Below are 20,082 nucleotides of genomic sequence, written 5' to 3'. Positions count from 1 at the left end.
TGTCATGTGCTGGAGTGGTTGGTGGTGAGGAGAGAAACGCTGAGACCCAGGTTTTGATGAAAATGATGATGAATTTAATGAAAGTGACTCAAACAGTCCAGATCTTCAGGCAGCACGGCAGGGCGAAAACACAGAGGCTCAACACCGGTAGCAACTGAATTCAAAGACTGACATGATGAGCAAATGCCGACACAGGACTTACCAGTTCAACTGTGTCAGCAGACGAACTATCATAGACAACGACAAGGATCCGACAAGAAACACAGACAACAGGTGAGACTAAATACACTGGGAGGGTAATCACAGGAACGAGACACAGCTGGGATCAATCAACGGGGAAGACAGGACAGAGACTCAGGGAAACAGGACTAAACAGAAAATCTCAAAAATAAACACACAGGAACATGGATCATGACACATATGAGTTTGAAAACATTTCTTTGTTGTGCCTGGTGCTAACGTGCTTGTTCTAAATGAAAAGTAGCACTTTCTTCTTTGATTTACAATTTTGACTTCCAATGATTCACTTCCTGCTAAAGAGCCCCCTGGTGGTTGAAGAAAAATCCACAGAACAGCCGCACCGGGCTATAAACTGCGTGGTTCAAAGCGTGGGGGAAATAATAGCGGCTTATAGTCCGACAATAATCGTTGCATCACTGTATCGTTGAAGGAAACGACAAATCAAAAGTGTTTCTGCGTCAATACTTCATAGAGGATCTCAGCATCATCTTTGCCCATTCTTTGTTACAAAACAGCTAAAGCTCATTCAGACTGGAAGGGGAGTGTCCGTGAACAGAAGTTTTTAAGTTTTTCCATAGATTCTCAAGTAGAATTACAGTAGCTCTAGACTTTGACTCTCCCATTCTAACGCATAAATATCCTTTGTTCTGTGCCATTCCATTTCAACTTTAGTATTGCATTTAGGACACATTCCCTATGTTAACTACAAACAATATTTCTTACTATTGTTTTTTTTTTCTCTTCATAGCAGCCAGGATGGTAGATTGTAGAGCAAATAGTTGAGCTATAGACAGATTCTTTCAATGAAGTTACTGTTCTGGGCAGCTTCTATAAATCCTTTCCTTGTTTGGTCCGTCAGTTAATTAAGAGCAACCGCTAATTTCCATTCCACTTTTCAGATTTTTTTCTTTTATGTTAAAAGCCATTTATCAATATCACATCAACATAAACAAAGTGGCTTTGGCAGCTCAGTTTCAGGAAAAACGAGATGCAATGTGGTTACTTTCAGGAGCAGCAGATGGACTTTCATTCACACACACACACAAAAAAAACAACAACAAAAACACAGAAACACACATAAAAACCAAATCTCTCAGCCATGTGTCATCCCGTATTCGACCGATCGTAGGAGGACATGAGCTCCACATGTGCTATGTAATCCTGAAGCGGCGTAGAGCTGGTGGAACAGCTGCATCAACCAGCTTTACACACTGATATTTTATTTTTTTTAAATTCCCTTCTCACCCTCCGCGGGTGGTCCGTTTCATCCTCTGAGCGCGGGTCCTCTACCAGAGGCCTGGGAGCTTGAGGGTTCTGCCAGTATCTTGGCTGTGCCTAGAACTGCACATTTCTGGACTGAGATGTCTGATGTTGTTCCTGGGAYYTGKTKDAGCCACTGCTCCAGTTTGGGGGTGACTGCCCCGAGGGCCCCGATGACCACAGGCACCACTGTGGTCTTCACCTTCCAGGTCTTTTCCAGTTCCTCCCTGAGGCCCTGGTATTTCTCCAATTTCTCATGCTCCATTTTCCTGATGTTGTAGTCACTTGGTATTGCTACATCCACCACAACGGCTTTCCTCTGTTCTTTATCCACCACCACAATGTCCGGTTGGTTCGCCATTACCATATTACCACCATTACCATATTATTGGAATTATATTTTATATATATATATAAGACTTGCCATGAGGAATCTGCACATACACGCATGAAAACAGGCTGTTGGCATGAGGCAACGCCGGCCGTCTGCCGAGGTAAGGAAAGTGGGGCGTGTGAGCAGAGGGATCAGAGCAGAAAGAGGGAAGGGAGTGACTGAGAAACGGAGAGGGGAGACATAGGAGAAAGTTAGGAGACGGAGGAGAGGTGAGGACAACTAGTAAGTAACTAAAGTTTATTTATAAAGCGCTTTCAGACAGAATCACAGAGCGCTGTACAATAGAGCATACAAAAAAAACATAAAACCACGACTCTTGCTTCACCTGACCTGTCTTTTCACTCGTCTTCCTTCCATTTTGGAGAGTGCTCCTCCTCCTCCTCTTCTCCCATCAATCCTTTCGCCCATCTCTGTTTCTGAACTTAAATTTTTCATCACCATCTACCCCGTTACTTACACGTTGTCCTTTTCCCTTCCCTTTTAACGTTGTTTCCCTGCCCCTAAACTTGCTGCCCTCGCTCTCCCTCTTTGCTGACCGACTTCTCTTCACTTGACCTGTTTCACTGTCTTTTTTTTTCTTCTTCTTCTCCTGGCATATTTCTGCTACACTGCACCCAAGCTCTTTCATCATCCCACGTCCGTTCTGTATGTGTAGTCATAAACATCACCCAGAGAGTTTAAGGTTGGGCGCAAAATAAGTTTTCTGAATGGACAATTACAGCCAGATAACTTTTTTTTTTTTTTTAAGTCTCTTTAAGACATAGAATTAATTATTTGGAGAGGAAGCCCTATAACCTTAGTTAACACAAGAACATGAAGCTGAAAGGACGTGCGTGTTCAGCGCTAGCCTGCAAACCAGACTCGGTTAAGCGAGTTCTTTCAGGAGGAAACAGTCGTGAGAAGCCTCACATTATTTCTTAAGCTCTATTTCTTAACAGCAAAAAATAATCCCTCAGTCTATTTGCTCTTTTTGTGAATACCAAGTCATCAATCTTATTTCTCTGTCTTTATTACAATCTAAAACATTTGCTTTGTCAAGTTTTAATGGATTTAAGGATCCACATAAACTGGAACACAATACTTTGTAAAGTCAATGCTGTAAGTACCATATATGTAATTCCAGCTAAACAGCGACCCCAGTGGTCAGACTCACTACAGATTACGAAAGATCTGACTTTTTTTTTTTACTTCTTCTGCAAAATAAATCAGTTGATTTGCTTAGCTTAGCCTGCAAAAAATATATGCCATAGAAGCCATAGAGTTAGAAGCCATAGAGTGTAAGATTCAAGATTCAAGAGACTTTATTGTCATTCACATCACGTGTTACATGAGGTGGAACGAAATTGAGAGTCACGGCCCCAGTTACATCCAAATATAAGTATAAAATATAAAAACTAGCTACAAGATCAAATTGTTATAAATAGGAAAAATATTTACAAATATATAAAAACAAGAAGTAGAAAAATGAAATGTATATTAATAGGAATGTACAAAATGGATGAAGTATGAATAATGTAGCAGCATGGGAAGATAAATTTAGCAGTGCAACATTTTAAAGTGTCCGAGTGTAAAAATTGAGCTTTCTTTTTACATTGCATGAGATGTTATCACTTAAGAAGCTTCATCAAAATAAATACATAATCCTCAAAGCAAAATCCCTGAGGGTACATGGTGGAAAATACCACAACGGTAAAAAACAACAATATATAGAGCAAACACGCTTACATTTACAGACTCGTTATTTAACAATATAGTTTTCTCTTCTCAAAGCCCCTTTTTTTTCGTAAAAAAGAGGCTTTGCTAAAAAGCCTCAACTTTCTTTAAAAACAACAGGATCAATGTGCAGGCTTTAAAAGCTTGGAGATTTATTTTTATTTTATTTCAATTCGGGGGGAAATATGGGGRAAAAAAAGAAAGAAAATAAGAATGTTAAAAGATTTTATTGCCCGTCCCGCTGTCCAGAACATAAAACTGTAAAAATGTGCTGGTCCATCTGAATATTTTTGCATGGAATTACATCAGAAGAATTTATTTACTACTTGAATACAGCTATATTGTCAGATTTTCCATTTATTCACCAAATGAATTCAACATTTTACGCATAGGGTTTCTAGGAATCACAAGTGTCACTTGTACAGTACAGACCGAAGTTTGGACACACCTTTTCATTCAAAGAGTTTTCTTCATTTTTATGACTACGAAAATTGTAGATTCACACTGAAGGCATCAAAACTATGAATTAACATATGTGGAATTATATACTAAACAAAAATGTGTGAAACAACTGAAAATGTCTTATATTCTAGGTTCTTCAAAGTAGCCTCCTTTTGTTTTGATTACTGCATACTCTTGGCATTCTCTTGAAGAGCTTCAAGAGGTAGTCGTCACCTGAAATGGTCTTCCAACAGTCTTAAAGGAGTACCCAGAGATGCTTAGCACTTGTTGGCCCTTTAGCCTTCACTCTGCGGTCCAGCTCACCCCAAACCATCTCGATTGGGTTCAGGTCCGGTGAATGTGGAGGCCAGGTTATCTGGCGCAGCACCCCATCACTCTCCTTCTTGGTCAAATAGCCCTTAAACAGCCTGGAGGTGTGTTTGGGGTCATTGTCCTGTTGAAAAATAAATGATGGTCCAACTAAACGCAAACCGGATGCAGCATGCCGCTGCAAGATGCTGTGGTAGCCATGCTGGTTCAGTATGCCTTCAATTTTGAATAAATCCCCAACAGTGTCACCAGCAAAGCACCCCCACGCCATCACACCTCCTCCTCCATGCTTCACGGTGGGAACCAGGCATGTAGAGTCCATCCGTTCATCTTTTCTGCGTCGCACAAAGACACAGTGGTTGGAACCAAAGATCTCAAATTTGGACTCATCAGACCAAAGCACAGATTTCCACTGGTCTCATGTCCATTGGTTGTGCTAATTTACACAAACGTCTCACAGTTGCGCCTGTAGACATTTTCTGGCTTTAAAGCTTCTAGGCATCAACCTCGAAGCCCCCACCAGACAACCGACCAGCCATGTTTGATCAACAGCGCGAATCCCCGCACGTGGAAGGCAGATAAATCCAAAAACCTTGCCATGTGTGAAGTTTCTTCCTGCAGCACTTCAGCCTTTTCGAACCACGCACATAAAATATTTCATTTGACAGAACGCTCGAGCTCGAACTCGAGCAGAAAGCCGGATAAGAGCAGAGAAAGATGCCCCCGGGGGACCGGCCCGCCTATAGAAGAAATCGCGGAAGAAGCTTGGGGTTTGGACGGTTCAGACAGGGAAGCCGGCCAAATATAGGTCAGCTCAGCAGACCGTGTCCAAGCTCTCATCTCACCACTGACCGGTACAAAGCAGCTTTCCCCAATAACCGCCATCAGAACTAGGCTACAGAGACCCGCGGGTCGGCCACAGACAAGACTTTGAATATGGATTAGGCCTAAAGGCTTTATTTTACTCGTGTAAAATCTTGTATTTTTTTTTTTAGAGTGTATATATTCCAGTGGCGTTTAGGCCCCACATTTCAAAGCAATAATCTCCGATATTGCTTTTTTTTTTTTGTACCGTCTGTACAGCCTCGCCATAAGACTGTCATGTCTGACATTGGGAATATTGAGGTTAAACTTTTGACCCCTTAAGCCCGACTGTCAGGTTCGAGACAGGCACTGTGCGGTGAAGACAAAGTTTCTCTCAGAGCAAACCAGATGTTATAAGTATAATTTCATGCCGTCTCTTTGTGATTTATAATCACACGCATAACTTTGCTTGCCTCTTCCTCTGTGGATGCTTTGCGTTTTTTATTTTACCGCTAACCTATGCTTTTGTGTGAGTGTAAATGTGTAACTGTTTGACAGACAGTCCCATGTTGCCTCATTAAAACTCTCTGCAGTGTTTTGTCTCTCCCAGTCATCTGTCCTTTTGTCTAGGCTGTGTGCCCACGAGTCTGCTTTCAAAATGCTCTTTATCAATGTAATTAGAGCTTTCTGTGTCGTGGCGTGTTTCTATTAAACCTCACTGTGTACAGATGAGGAAAGAGGTGTGTGTGTGTGTGTGTGTCTGTGTGGTTTTCGTCACCTCAAACAGCTACGATCTGCACGGGTTTATTTTTTATTTTTTATTTTGACCTTAAACTGCCTACCTAACTAATTAAGCTAAAGTAAATAAAGGGAGTAATGACTGGATGATTTCTAACTTCACAAATTGTTTTTTTTTTTGTATTTGTCAAAACTCCATACTTTCCTACACAACTTTATGCAGTTCTTTGCTTTTTACAAAATATCTAAATATAAATATGAAAACTCAGATGCTGCTGCAGAGGTCAGACTTTAAAAATTAAGCTGCAAAAAGACAGATGAATCTAATTGAACTCATACAGCAGTAGATGCTGTATAAGCACAAAAACATGAAAAAATTGACATTTCAAAATGTCTCTATTATATCAAACATTCTGGCACAACTATTGTCTATTACTAATTCACCCAGTTACTTYAACAGGCAAAGATTACAAAAAAACTAATGAATTACTGTCCAGACAGGACGCTGACATGTCGAAAGCTTGGGAAAGCTTGGGAAGTGACTTCTCACTCAATAACTAACTAACCAGGCCGTCTGCAACATGTTAGCTTTGTGTTCCCAGGGCCAGAAGTAAAACAAAAGAAGGCACTATTTAGATTTGCTGCTCGTCAACATTGTAGGCAAAGTTAAAAACCCAAGATGCAAGTACCGTGACGTCTTCTTTTCCTTTTGCAAGAGTGACCAGGAGCTACTTTTAGATATGCTCAACAGGGGGATAGGACTAAATGCAGATATTGCGTCTACACAAACGTTTCTGTGGATGTTGGTGCCATGGAGGCAGCCACACCGGGGGGTAAAACAGTGGTGGGTGGGGGCGGGCAGCAGGAAGAGGGGATCTCCCAGGAAGAACCGACACTGGACTTGCAAAGCTTGAATGCATGAAACAGCCTACCAAGAAGTGCATCCAATGGGTCCTTTACAGTTGTAAATTAAACACCTAATCAACGCCAAAAGATTAGGATTCGCTAGTTTGTACCTTCATATTCCTTCGACGGATAAAAAGTTCAGCACCTAGTGATTGTTTAATTAGTTTTTAATGTATTACTATCAGGGGCTGATCTACTGGGGTGAACTGCCACCGCAAATGAGAGCCTTGCCACCCCTGTTGCCATCTCCCGGCTGGCGACTATAAATTAAATAAATAGTTATGGGAAATCGGACATTAAGCGAATGAATCTCTTTTTTCCGACAACATTGAATGCAGCACAATGTAACCTGACACCTACTGCCGAGTAGCGGGAAGTGCGAGAGAAGGACAGAGCGCGAGGCAGCATTGATAATATATTACTGGACTGGACATTACGTGACTTATCGTGCGCCACACATGCGCCATTGCTGTCTATTGAGTCAACATTATGGGTGGTCAGGAAAATACCACAGTCACGCAAAGAATCTGAAAAATGGACGCAATGTTTAGCGGTTAATTCAACCTTATGAATTAGATAACAAGGGCTTCAGATTTAACAGGTGAGGAAAAAGTTTTAACTTAAAGAAAACAGTGAACAGTGCATAATTCAGGTGGGCAGGTTAACCTGTTTTAGTGCTAACGGAACCAAAACACACCGAACTGCGCAGCACATGTTAAGATTATCAAAGTCAATACCAGGCCAGCAACAGTTAGGCTAGTATAACTGACCCACTGCTCACTTGTTCAATGTTTTCCTTAAATTAAAACGTTTTCCTCACCTGTGAAATCTGAAGCCCTTATTACCATTATCTATGGTTGAATTAACTGCTACAGCATATTTCAAATAAAACAATTGACCACTAGAAATTTGCCCCTTCTTGCATCTTGACAGAACTATCAGAAACTAAACTGTTTATAGATTTGTATCATGGAGAATTGATCAAACATCAGTTTTCTAATTTTTAATTTAAGTCGTATTTAATAGATATCTAATAACAAATGATGGCGCTACTAATATTTTTGTGACAGATTTCTCCTTGTCCTGTATTGGGATAAAATGGTTTTCTGGACACAAATAATTACATAGCGACCAATAGGTGCTGGCCAGTTCAGTAATACATATCAATTAGCAGGAGAATGAAAGACGTAAAAATAATCAAATATATATATTGATTAATCAACATATATATACTGCCACCCCTGAAAAAATCCCTGCCTCCCTTTTGCCACCCATAAATATTTTTCTAGATGAGCCCCTGGCGAGGCAGCAGCATTGATGAATGTTACTGGACTCGATATTACATGGCTTATTGTGCGCCACACACGCGGCATTTCTGTCCATTGAGTCAGGAGTATCGGTGGTCAGAAAAATACTACAATCACACAAAGAATCTGAAATGTTTAGTGTTAATTCATGCTTATGACAGCCATAGATTGTAAGGTTCACAGGTTTCAGATTTAACTGGTGAGGAAAAAGTTTTAATTTAAAGAAAACATTGAGAAAGTGAGCAATGAGTCGGTTATGCTAGCCCAACTGTTACTAGCCTGCTATTGACTTTGGCAACCTTAGCATGTGCTGCGCATTTCGGTGTGTTTTGGTTCCGTTAGCACTAAAAGAGGACAACCCGCACACCAACTCATCTGTAGGGCAGGTGTTTAAATTAGTTAATCAACCTCCGCTGTGTTCAGGCGAAAATTCATTAATAATCGCAATATAGACATCAAGCCTGACAAAGTAATGTAACAGACTGGATGTTCTATTTTGGTGTTTTTGCTACTTTTTTGTGTGTGGGAAATGTTTGTTTTTGGTGTTGATTCCCCAGATTGATAATCTCTGCTTTATCTGCTCATTGAGTTGTTGTCTGTCCGTTTCCATGGCAACGGGTCCGCATGTAGGGTAATGTTGACACACACACAGAGCGAGAAAAAGCAGAATAGAAGAAGTTTTATTGGGGCCTGCCATTAGCATTACATAGGGAAGAGCAGTGACTGCCTTCACTGCCTTCCATGGCAGGCACTTATTGTTCTACACCTAATAGAATGTCTCTTTATTTATTTCAGTGATTCTTCAGAATAGGGACAAAATGTTTCCCAATTTTTAAAAAATTATTTCTCAATCTTATGTATGCAAATATGACAAATAATGTTTTGGAAATGTAAAGATGCGAAAGTGCAGGCTCCCAGTTGTAACATTTTTTTTTTTTTTTAATAAAATTTTTAATTGACCTGACCCAGACCTTTGTCATCACCATCTGACAAATATAAAATAATGTTTTAATGACCCTATTAGTGACATTTTTACTCAGTTTTAGAGACAAATGCTTCTCAATAAACAAAAGAAATATTATTTAAAAGAAAAAACAACAAAAAGTCCATGTGACGGAGTTGACAAAATGCCAAACTACCTCAATTTATATGATGTTATTCTGAAAACGGCCATATTATAGCTCAGTAGGTCCATGAAATCTTTACAGTATGCTAAAATTAAGCATTTATTTCACAAAATATCATCAAAGTTTTGTAAATTGTCAGTTATGGTGTTGACACATCATGGTTGTGACGAGCAACTTAGGAATAAAAAGAAGAAAAAACTAAAGTATAACATGTTAACCAGAACTAACTAGCCCTCTTAGCAAAGGAAGAGAAAGGAAGAGGTCATGGGGACCTCAGAAGTTCTGGTGCCCCCCAATAATGCCTAATTTTTTTTACATTCTTTTTGTCTGACGTTGTTGACAAAAATTAGGGACAAATTTCAATGGAGTTGGAAAATATATAAAAAATTATTTACTTATTGGTACTTTTATAATTATGTGTATGAATACTTATACTTAAGTCATAATATTATCTTAGTATTCCTTTAATTATTTTAAACTATTATCGAGTTCTGCTCCAGGACAAGGGATTTTACAGACACCATCCACCTACTACAATGTTTAAAATAAAAAAATATTCAGCAAACACCTGGAAAATATACATTGTTGTGCTCACATGACCCAGGTTAGTTTAGTGAGATATTTGAAAAAATTATATTTTGTATATATTTTAGAAAAATGTTGTGCTTTATCCATAGGACCTGTTTTGTCCCTATTCTCAAAAATCACTGATTTATTAATCTTTTGTATCGCTGCATGCCCGCCCATTAAAAAGGTATCAAAACGTGTGGCTTGATCTCAGCATCCGGGCTATTATTTTTATTGGGGTTTGAATAAAAATGGTGACGTAAAAAGTTAAAAATGAGCGAAATTTCCAACTGCCGATCCAGAGTGTAACTGACACCAACTGACACTTTTTTAGAGTGAGAAGATTTGCGCAGTCAACACCGCACTTTTTCTGACTGATTTTCACAGTTCACAACACCAATAAAGAATGTGTCACTTAAGTCAGTTTCATCTAATAAGTTTACACAATTCCTCTTGTTTTCTTCTTTCCTCTTCATAAAGCATTGTTTTGCAAAATGATTCTTCATATAAACACTGCTTACCGTAAGAAAGAGATTGTCTCACTTTATGCCGTGGCCCAAAGCGCTTATATATTGTTTATTTTATTTTTAATAATCACTTTTTCTTCTGCTTTACTTAGTGGGACGTCATATTCAATTTCTCTTCTTTAGGCAACTTATCTACTTTTTCCATCCATCCATTTTCTTGTATCAAATTTGATACAAAACCCCCACAAGACTATTCTATTATTTTGGTTTTTAAATTTACTATTGGCATTTCAAATATCCATGGAGCAATTTTAGATTTACTTACAGTTTTAGAGCATGCTATATTATTTATCCCCAAATGATTTGCATAAATATTTCCATCCCATCCAAAACTCCTTATGTTATGACCATACTCCCAATATTCTCTAAATATCTGTTTAGGGTGACATTCCTCATGTCCTTGTAAATTTAACCAATAATTTGCTAACATTTTTATCCGCCTTCAGTCCACTGGCATTTCTCCAGTAATCACCTGAAGAGCAGGAATTGGACATATTATGAGCGCTTTAGCTTGTATTCTATCTAAATCGACTAACAATGAATTTGTAGCTGACTTGTAAACAATACATCCATAGTCCAACACAGAGCGAATTAAAACATCATACATTCTCTTTAAAGATGTACTTGACGCCCCCCAGTCATTGCCTGACAAACATCTCAATATATCCATCCATCCATTTTCTTTACACCTTTGACCCTCAGTGGGGTCGGCAGGGGTGCTGGTGCCCATCTCCAGCTAACGTTCCGGGTGAGAGGCGGACAGGTTGCCCTGGACAGGTTGCCAGTCTGTCACAGGGCAACACAGAGACACACAGGACAAACAACCATGTGTGCGGGCACGCACACACACACACACACACACACACACACCTAGGGGCAATTTAGACAGACCAATTAACCTGACAGTCATGTTTTTGGACTGTGGGAGGAAACCGGAGTACCCGGAGAAAACCCACGCATGCACAGGGAGAACATGCAAACTCCAAGCAAGAAAGACCGGGGCTGGGAATTGAACCCAGAACCTTCTTGCTGCAAGGCAACAGCTCTACCAACTGCGCCACTGTGCAGCCCCAAATCAATATATTTATACCTTTTTTACATTTATCAATAATCTTGTGTATATGCATCTTAAATGAAAGTTTTTCATCAAACCTTACACCTAGATACCTTACAATATTTACCTGCTTTAAATTTTTCCCATATAACCTAAGATCTACTGTAGGATTAACCTTTTCTTTGAAAAACATACTTGTGTCTTCTCAACAAACAAATGAAACCCGCATTCATGTGACCCTGTTTCAGCCTTATTAATTGCTGATTGCATTCTATTTTTTAAAATACTAATATTACCTCCTCTCACCCATAATGCCCCATCATCTGCATATAATGCTTTACTAATTCTAAAATTTATATTATCAAAAATATTAATCATTATATTAAAAAGCAACGGACTACATACACTACCTTGTGGAGTTCCATTTTGTATAGCATAAATATTTGAACAATTTACCCCAACTCTTACTTCTATCGTTCTAGTCTTTAAAAAATCCTTAATCCAATTAAACATTTTCCCTCTTATTCCCATTTTATCCATCTTAATTAATAAGCCCTCCTTCCAAAGCATGTCATATGCTTTTTCAATATCAAAAATGTTACTGAAAAATGCATAAATGTATTCTGTATGCATATATGCATAAATGTAAAGAATACATTTATGCATTCACATAAACTCATGCTCGCCACTTAGTGGACATAAACATAATTCATTCAATCATCACACTGACCTGAGTTCGATGGAGTGAAGTTCCCATAGCACCGCAGTCCTGCGGGCCTCAAGCTATTCTGCCACCGACAATCAAGCATGAAACTTGGGCCCTCATGACACTAACTTATTTAGAAGTACCAAACTTGAACCCAATACCTCAGCGTGTCTGTTTCATACATTTTTACAAGTGTATCAGTGATGCCTCCAACCACTCGTCTGAATACAGACGGCTGCTCCTGTGGCTGGTCTGTAACCAACTGGCTGTCTTCGTGGGTCTCTTCTTCAGAYGSCTGCTGGTTCTGCTGCTCCTCTGCGTCCCTCAGCCTATTGTTCAGCTGTTCCATTTCAATCTGCAGTTCAGTCCTTATATGCTCCACGGCGCTGATTTGCTGCTCCAAGGCAGTGTTTTGCTGCTGCAAGACGGTGTTTTGCTGTTGCAAGGAGAGGCTTCTCTGCTGGAGGACGATGCGATTCACCTTCAGGGCATCGTTTTCCTCCTCCAAGATGTCGTTTTCCTGTCTGAGGATGCTGTGTTTGTCTAGCAGCTCGTTGGTTTTCTCCAGCAGACAGCCGTAATCCTGCTCCAGTTCGGTGTAATTCTGCTGCAGTTCAGTCTTTTTCTTCTCCAGGGCAGCGTTTATCTCCTCCAGGACGGTGTTTCTCTGCTCCAGGGGGGCATTTCTCTGCTCCAGGGCAGCGTTTCTATGTTTCAGGTCAACGCATCTCTTCTCCAGGACGGCGTTTCTCTGCTCCAGGATGGCGTTTTCCTGCTCCAGGTTGACATTTCTCAGCCCCAGGGTGGTGTCTCTCTGCTCCAGGGCCGTGTATTTCTGCTTCACTTCGGTGAGTGTCTGCACCAGATTGACGTTTGCCTTCCCCAGAGCGTTGCCTATCTGCTTCTGGGCGATGTTTGTCTGCTCCAGGGCGGTGTTTCTCTGCTCAAGGGCGATCTTTTCCTTCTCAAGGGCCTTGTATTTCTTCTCCACTGTGTGGATACTCCGCTCCCGGTTCCTGTTCCTAAGCTTCATATTGRTGTTTTTATGCCCCAGAGTGGTCTTTTTCTCCTCCAGGGCTCYGTTTTTCTGTTGCAGGGCGTTGATTCTCTGCTCCAGGGTGTCGCTTATCTGCTCCAGGGTAGCGTTTATCTCCTCCAGAGTGTCATCTACTTGCTCCTGGGCATTGATTGCCTGCTCCAGGGCAGTGTTGGTGTGCTCCAGAGCGGCGTTTCTCTGCTCGAGAGCAGTGGTTTCCTTCTCCAGGGCGGTGTTTCTCATCTCCAGGTTGGTATTATCCTCATTTAAAATTTTGTTTACACTGAACAGTTTTTTAAATTCTTTATCTTTTTTCTGAAGCAGCTTTTCTTTTTCGTATGCAGCCTGTTCCTTTTTAATCTTTAGTTCTTCATTTGATTTAATCAGGGTCTGCCTCTCAATAGTCACCTTGCTGACGTCTTTCAGAATGCCTTCCAGTTTTGCTGTCTCTCTAGCTAATCTCTGTTGTGTTTTCTCATTCAGGGAACAAGAAAACGATGGCTTTCTGCTTTCACTCATTGTTGGTCCTTTTGTTTGTTAGAATTTGGTGACAATCCTTGTACTTGCTCTTGTTTTCTGCAATGGTTATGACRGTGCAGCTTTGTGATGTCACTCTTGCTCCATAAGAGTGACATCAATTCTCTTTGTGACATCAATTTGCGTGATGTCATAAATTGATGTCACTACCTCAGCAGAACAACTAGAAATCTGCTGAAGTTTGAATAAAAACAAACTTTACAGCTGAATGCAGCTCTGCTTAGCTGATGGCCATTGGAGACAGTTCAACKGGTCATACATCACCAAGGCTGAAATCCGCACTTGGGAGACASCGGCTCTTGAGGACAATGGACTGAACAGCAGGGTGCGAGGACCAACTGTCAAAAGGAAACATTGTGCCCGAAAACAGAAGAAGGGGAAACAGGTGGGCGTGTTGACCCAGCTGATGCCTAGGAAGCCACCAATTCTGGCTCTCTTTCTGACCAAAGTCCGCTCACTGGGTAAGAAAGTGGATTTGTTAGATCTGAGGTTAAGTATTTCTGCAGAGATGAAGAGCTGTGCCATTCTTTGCCTAACGGAAATCTGGCATAACAGCAACATGCCAGACTTTAGCCTTCCAGATCAACAATCTTCAGTTATTCCAAGCAGACCATGACCAACGGTCAGGAAAAACACGGAGAGGAGGACAATGTATGTAAGGGAATGAAGGTTGGTGTACGAACTGTGGCCTGGTTAAAAGCTATCAGCCATACTATCTGCCTCGGGAGTTTACTTTGGTGTTCGTCACCATTGTTTACATTCCGCTAGGTGCTAATGGCAGATGGACCTGAAGGAATACACCTCCTCTGTTCTGTGCTTTATCTCCAAGTGTGCTGATGATGTCTCCACCACCAGGACAGTAACCCGTTACCCGAACCAGAAACCCTGGCTGAATGTTGAGGTGAAAGCTCTGTTGAAAGCTAGGGACACTGTGTTCAGGACAGGCGAGGCATCAGCACTCCAAGAAGCAACCCGTACCTTGAGAGTGAAAATTGTCAAACCTAGGTTTAGCGTTAGCCTAACCCTAACCCCTCACTGCTAGATGCATTTAATAAGTCCTATTTCCACTTTGAGCATCCTAACAACCCCCTCAGTACCAGACTAATACCACCTCCTTGTGACATGCTTCTCTGTGTGACCACAGCAAATGTGAGGAAGTCCTTCCAGGAAATCAACCCCTGTAAGGCTGCAGGGCCCGACAAGGGAGGGTTCTGAGGGACTGTGTACATCAACTGTCTGAGACATCTTCAACACCTCACGGTTACTGTCACCTGTCCTTTCCCGCTTAAAGACCACCACTATTGTCTCTGTAACACAGTGGTTCTTAACCTGGGTTCGATCGAACCCCAGGGGTTCGATGAGTCAGTCTCAGGGGTTTGGCGGAGCCTCTGCCGGAGGTAAAGACACTTGTGTAAAGTTGAGATGACGACCCGCTTTGCTATCACTTGCTGAAGAAGATCATGTTGCATTGCTTAACCAATCAGAGCTGCGGAGGAGCCCTGATTGAAGCATGGATTTGAGCTTGTGTCTTTAATTACTTCAGCAAAACTCACAGTTTTTACCAAATTCTGTAGCTTTCGGTGTACTTCTAAATCTGCTCCTTAGTCACATCTTTTCAGGGTTGGTACTGCCTCTAGTGGCGTGGGGGTGGTAACACAACTAATATAATTACATTACTAAATCAGAATACCGCAAAGTCTTTATTATTTATTATTAATTTTTCATTCTCTTAAGAATGTAGAGCTAATTAAATGATCTAAACAAGACTTTAAAGTGGTTCCAGTTTCTCTCGATGGCCAACCTGTTGAAACTGTGGCAAATTTTAAATACCTTGGGTCGTTCTTGGACAGTCAGCTCAATTTTGTTGAAAACACTGACTATTTTGAAGAACTGTTCTCAGAGACTCTACCTTTTAAGAAGAATTAGTGATCTTGGGGTGACCCAACTAAATCTATTCAGTCTTTAGCGAGATATAATTAATTAAATGCGCTGACACTTCATTGTGCCTCAAACGTACAACGTTTAGTGGAGATGACGACCACTTCAAGATGGCGACCACTGCAAGATGGCGCCCCTACCTTGCCTGCTGTTTGCAACAACAGGCAAGAGCGGTCCATGAGGCATCTATTCTTTTATTATTTCTATGGTTCAGGGGCAGATCTAGAAAAATATTTATGGGTTGGCAAGAGGGAGGCAGGGATTTTTTCAGGGGTGGTAGTATATATATGTAGTTGATTTATCAATATTAATGTAGCATAGTTGATCATTTTTACGTCTTTCATTCTCCTGCTAATTGATATGTATTACTGGACTGGTCAGCGCCTATTGGTTGCTATGTGATTCATTGTGTCCAGAAAACCAKTTTATCCCAATACAGGACAAGGAGAAATCTGTCACAAAAATATTAGTAGCGCCATCATTTGTTATTAGATATCTATTAAATACGACTTAAATTAAAAATTAGAAAACTGATGTTTGATCAATTCTCCATGATACAAATCTATAAACAGTTTAGTTTCTGATAGTTCTGTCAAGATRCAAGAAGGGGCAAATTTCTATTGGTCAATTGTTTTATTTGAAATATGCTGTAGCAGTTAATTCAACCATAGATAATGGTAATAAGGGCTTCAGATTTCACAGGTGAGGAAAACGTTTTAATTTAAGGAAAACATTGAACAAGTGACTTGGTATTGACTTTGATAATCTTAACATGTGCTGCGCAGTTCGGTGTGTTTTGGTTCTGTTAGCACTAAAACAGGTTAACCTGCCCACCTGAATTATGCACTGTTCACTGTTTTCTTTAAGTTAAAACTTTTTCCTCACCTGTTAAATCTGAAGCCCTTGTTATCTAATTCATAAGATTGAATTAACCGCTAAACATTGCGTCCATTTTTCAGATTCTTTGCGTGACTGTGGTATTTTCCTGACCACCCATAATGTTGACTCAATAGACAGCAATGGCGCATGTGTGGCGCACGATAAGTCACGTAATGTCCAGTCCAGTAATATATTATCAATGCTGCCTCGCGCTCTGTGCTTCTCTCGCACTTCCCGCTACTCGGCAGTAGGTGTCAAGTTACATTGTGCTGCATTCAATGTTGTCGGAAAAAAGAGATTCATTCGCTTAATGTCCGATTTCCCATAACTATTTATTTAATTTATAGTCACCAGCTAGGGTGGCAACAGGGGTGGCAAGGCTCTCATTTGCAGTGGCAGTTCACCCCAGTAGATCAGCCCCTGATAGTAATACATTAAAAACTAATTAAACAATCACTAGGTGCTGAACTTTTTATCCGTCGAAGGAATATGAAGGTACAAACTAGCGAATCCTAATCTTTTGGCGTTGATTAGGTGTTTAATTTACAACTGTAAAGGACCCATTGGATGCACTTCTTGGTAGGCTGTTTCATGCATTCAAGCTTTGCAAGTCCAGTGTCGGTTCTTCCTGGGAGATCCCCTCTTCCTGCTGCCCGCCCCCACCCACCACTGTTTTACCCCCCGGTGTGGCTGCCTCCATGGCACCAACATCCACAGAAACGTTTGTGTAGACGCAATATCTGCATTTAGTCCTATCCCCCTGTTGAGCATATCTAAAAGTAGCTCCTGGTCACTCTTGCAAAAGGWAAAGAAGACGTCACGGTACTTGCATCTTGGGTTTTTAACTTTGCCTACAATGTTGACGAGCAGCRAATCTAAATAGTGCCTTCTTTTGTTTTACTTCTGGCCCTGGGAACACAAAGCTAACATGTTGCAGACGGCCTGGTTAGTTAGTTATTGAGTGAGAAGTCACTTCCCAAGCTTTCCCAAGCTTTCGACATGTCAGCGTCCTGTCTGGACAGTAATTCATTAGTTTTTTTGTAATCTTTGCCTGTTAANGTTAGCACTAAAACAGGTTAACCTGCCCACCTGAATTATGCACTGTTCACTGTTTTCTTTAAGTTAAAACTTTTTCCTCACCTGTTAAATCTGAAGCCCTTGTTATCTAATTCATAAGRTTGAATTAACCGCTAAACATTGCGTCCATTTTTCAGATTCTTTGCGTGACTGTGGTATTTTCCTGACCACCCATAATGTTGACTCAATAGACAGCAATGGCGCATGTGTGGCGCACGATAAGTCACGTAATGTCCAGTCCAGTAATATATTATCAATGCTGCCTCGCGCTCTGTCCTTCTCTCGCACTTCCCGCTACTCGGCAGTAGGTGTCAGGTTACATTGTGCTGCATTCAATGTTGTCGGAAAAAAGAGATTCATTCGCTTAATGTCCGATTTCCCATAACTATTTATTTAATTTATAGTCGCCAGCCGGGAGATGGCAACAGGGGTGGCAAGGCTCTCATTTGCGGTGGCAGTTCACCCCAGTAGATCAGCCCCTGATAGTAATACATTAAAAACTAATTAAACAATCACTAGGTGCTGAACTTTTTATCCGTCGAAGGAATATGAAGGTACAAACTAGCGAATCCTAATCTTTTGGCGTTGATTAGGTGTTTAATTTACAACTGTAAAGGACCCATTGGATGCACTTCTTGGTAGGCTGTTTCATGCATTCAAGCTTTGCAAGTCCAGTGTCGGTTCTTCCTGGGAGATCCCCTCTTCCTGCTGCCCGCCCCCACCCACCACTGTTTTACCCCCCGGTGTGGCTGCCTCCATGGCACCAACATCCACAGAAACGTTTGTGTAGACGCAATATCTGCATTTAGTCCTATCCCCCTGTTGAGCATATCTAAAAGTAGCTCCTGGTCACTCTTGCAAAAGGTAAAGAAGACGTCACGGTACTTGCATCTTGGGTTTTTAACTTTGCCTACAATGTTGACGAGCAGCGAATCTAAATAGTGCCTTCTTTTGTTTTACTTCTGGCCCTGGGAACACAAAGCTAACATGTTGCAGACGGCCTGGTTAGTTAGTTATTGAGTGAGAAGTCACTTCCCAAGCTTTCCCAAGCTTTCGACATGTCAGCGTCCTGTCTGGACAGTAATTCATTAGTTTTTTTGTAATCTTTGCCTGTTAACCTGTTAAAGTAACTGGGTGAATTAGTAATAGACAATAGTTGTGCCAGAATGTTTGATATAATAGAGACATTTTTAAATGTCAATTTTTTCATGTTTTTGTGCTTATACAGCATCTACTGCTGTATGAGTTCAATTTGATTCATCTGTCAGTTTGTGAAGTTAGAAATCATCCAGTCATTACTCCCTTTATTTACTTTAGCTTAATTAGTTAGGTAGGCAGTTTAAGGTCAAAATAAAAAATAAACACGTGCAGATCATAGCTGTTTGAGGTGACGAAAACCACACAGACATACACACACACAAATCTATAAACAGTTTAGTTTGTTAGTTCTGTCAAGATGCAAGAAAGGGCAAATTTCTATTCATATTGGTCAATCGTTTTATTTTAAATATGCTGTAGGAGCCGTAGTTTGATGACTGTTATAAATATCACCACGTTTTGCGAACAGAGGCGATTAGCTCAGTTTTTGTTGCTTGTTTTTAGGAATTGCTGCGGCACAATAAAGCTGATAAACAGGTGAAGAACCAAACTAGACAGAACCACTTCTGATTGTTTGCCAAGCCAAGTTTCTCGACACAGGCAAAGAAGGTTCAATGTCCAAACTTATTGATTGTTCTTGATGAATTATTTTCCTCTTTCCGCAAACAATTACAGAGATTAAACTTTCCTTTGTTCTCATGCTACCACTCTTGCTCTGGTAAAAACTATCGGCCCCAAACCCAAATGCCTGCTGGTCCTTCACCAGGCACCTGCATTTATAGAATGTGGACTGACCCACATTACTTCCTGTCTAAATTTAGAAAATAAATAAGAAAATAATAAAACAAAAAAATAAAATCAACAATTATCAACCTACAAATAAATTCTGTAAATAATACAAAAAATTTAAATTTAAGAATAAAGTAACAAAATTTAAATGAATAAAGAAATAAAGGAAATATAGCTCCAACCACTTCTATTCCGCCTTTTCTCACTCTGTATGTCTGCATTACACACGACCCGTTGCCATGGCAACTGACAAACAACAGCTCAACAAGCAGAGAGAGCAGAGATTACCGATCAGGGGAATCAACACCAAAAAGCAAATATTTCCCACACAAAAAGTAGCAAAAACACTAAAATAGAACATCCAGTATGTTACATTATGCTGTCAGGCTTAATGTCTATATTGTGATTATTAAGTTTTCGCCTGAGCACAGCGGCGGTTGATTAAGTGATTTAAACACCTGCTCAACTGATGACTTGGTGGCGGGTTGTTTAATGCTAACAGAACCAAAACACACCGAACTGCGCAGCACATGTTAAGATTATCAAAGTCAATACCAGGCCAGCAACAGTTAGGCTAGTATAACTGACCCACTGCTCACTTGTTCAATGTTTTC

The 20,082-nt window shown here is 40.6% G+C and overlaps 2 protein-coding genes across 7 annotated transcripts in view; both read right to left on the bottom strand.

Annotated features, from left to right (window-relative positions):
- Positions 1 to 20,082, bottom strand: part of ctnnd2b (catenin (cadherin-associated protein), delta 2b) — a 175,235-nt gene that overhangs the window by 122,897 nt on the left and 32,256 nt on the right. The window lies entirely within an intron of this gene.
- LOC103478921 (microtubule-associated protein 1A-like) lies at positions 12,074 to 15,171 on the bottom strand. The gene is made up of 2 exons (XM_008433044.2): positions 12,276 to 15,171; positions 12,074 to 12,196 (listed from the first exon to the last, which is right to left on the bottom strand). The coding sequence occupies exons 1-2, from the start codon at positions 13,667 to 13,669 to the stop codon at positions 12,187 to 12,189; spliced, it is 1,404 nt and encodes a 467-aa protein (XP_008431266.1). The 5' UTR covers positions 13,670 to 15,171; the 3' UTR covers positions 12,074 to 12,186.

Source organism: Poecilia reticulata, linkage group LG17 (assembly GCF_000633615.1).
Source record: "Poecilia reticulata strain Guanapo linkage group LG17, Guppy_female_1.0+MT, whole genome shotgun sequence".
Taxonomy (NCBI): domain Eukaryota; kingdom Metazoa; phylum Chordata; class Actinopteri; order Cyprinodontiformes; family Poeciliidae; genus Poecilia; species Poecilia reticulata.
The sequence above is the reverse complement of the archived record's forward strand: the minus strand, read 5'-3'. Positions and strand labels throughout refer to the sequence as shown.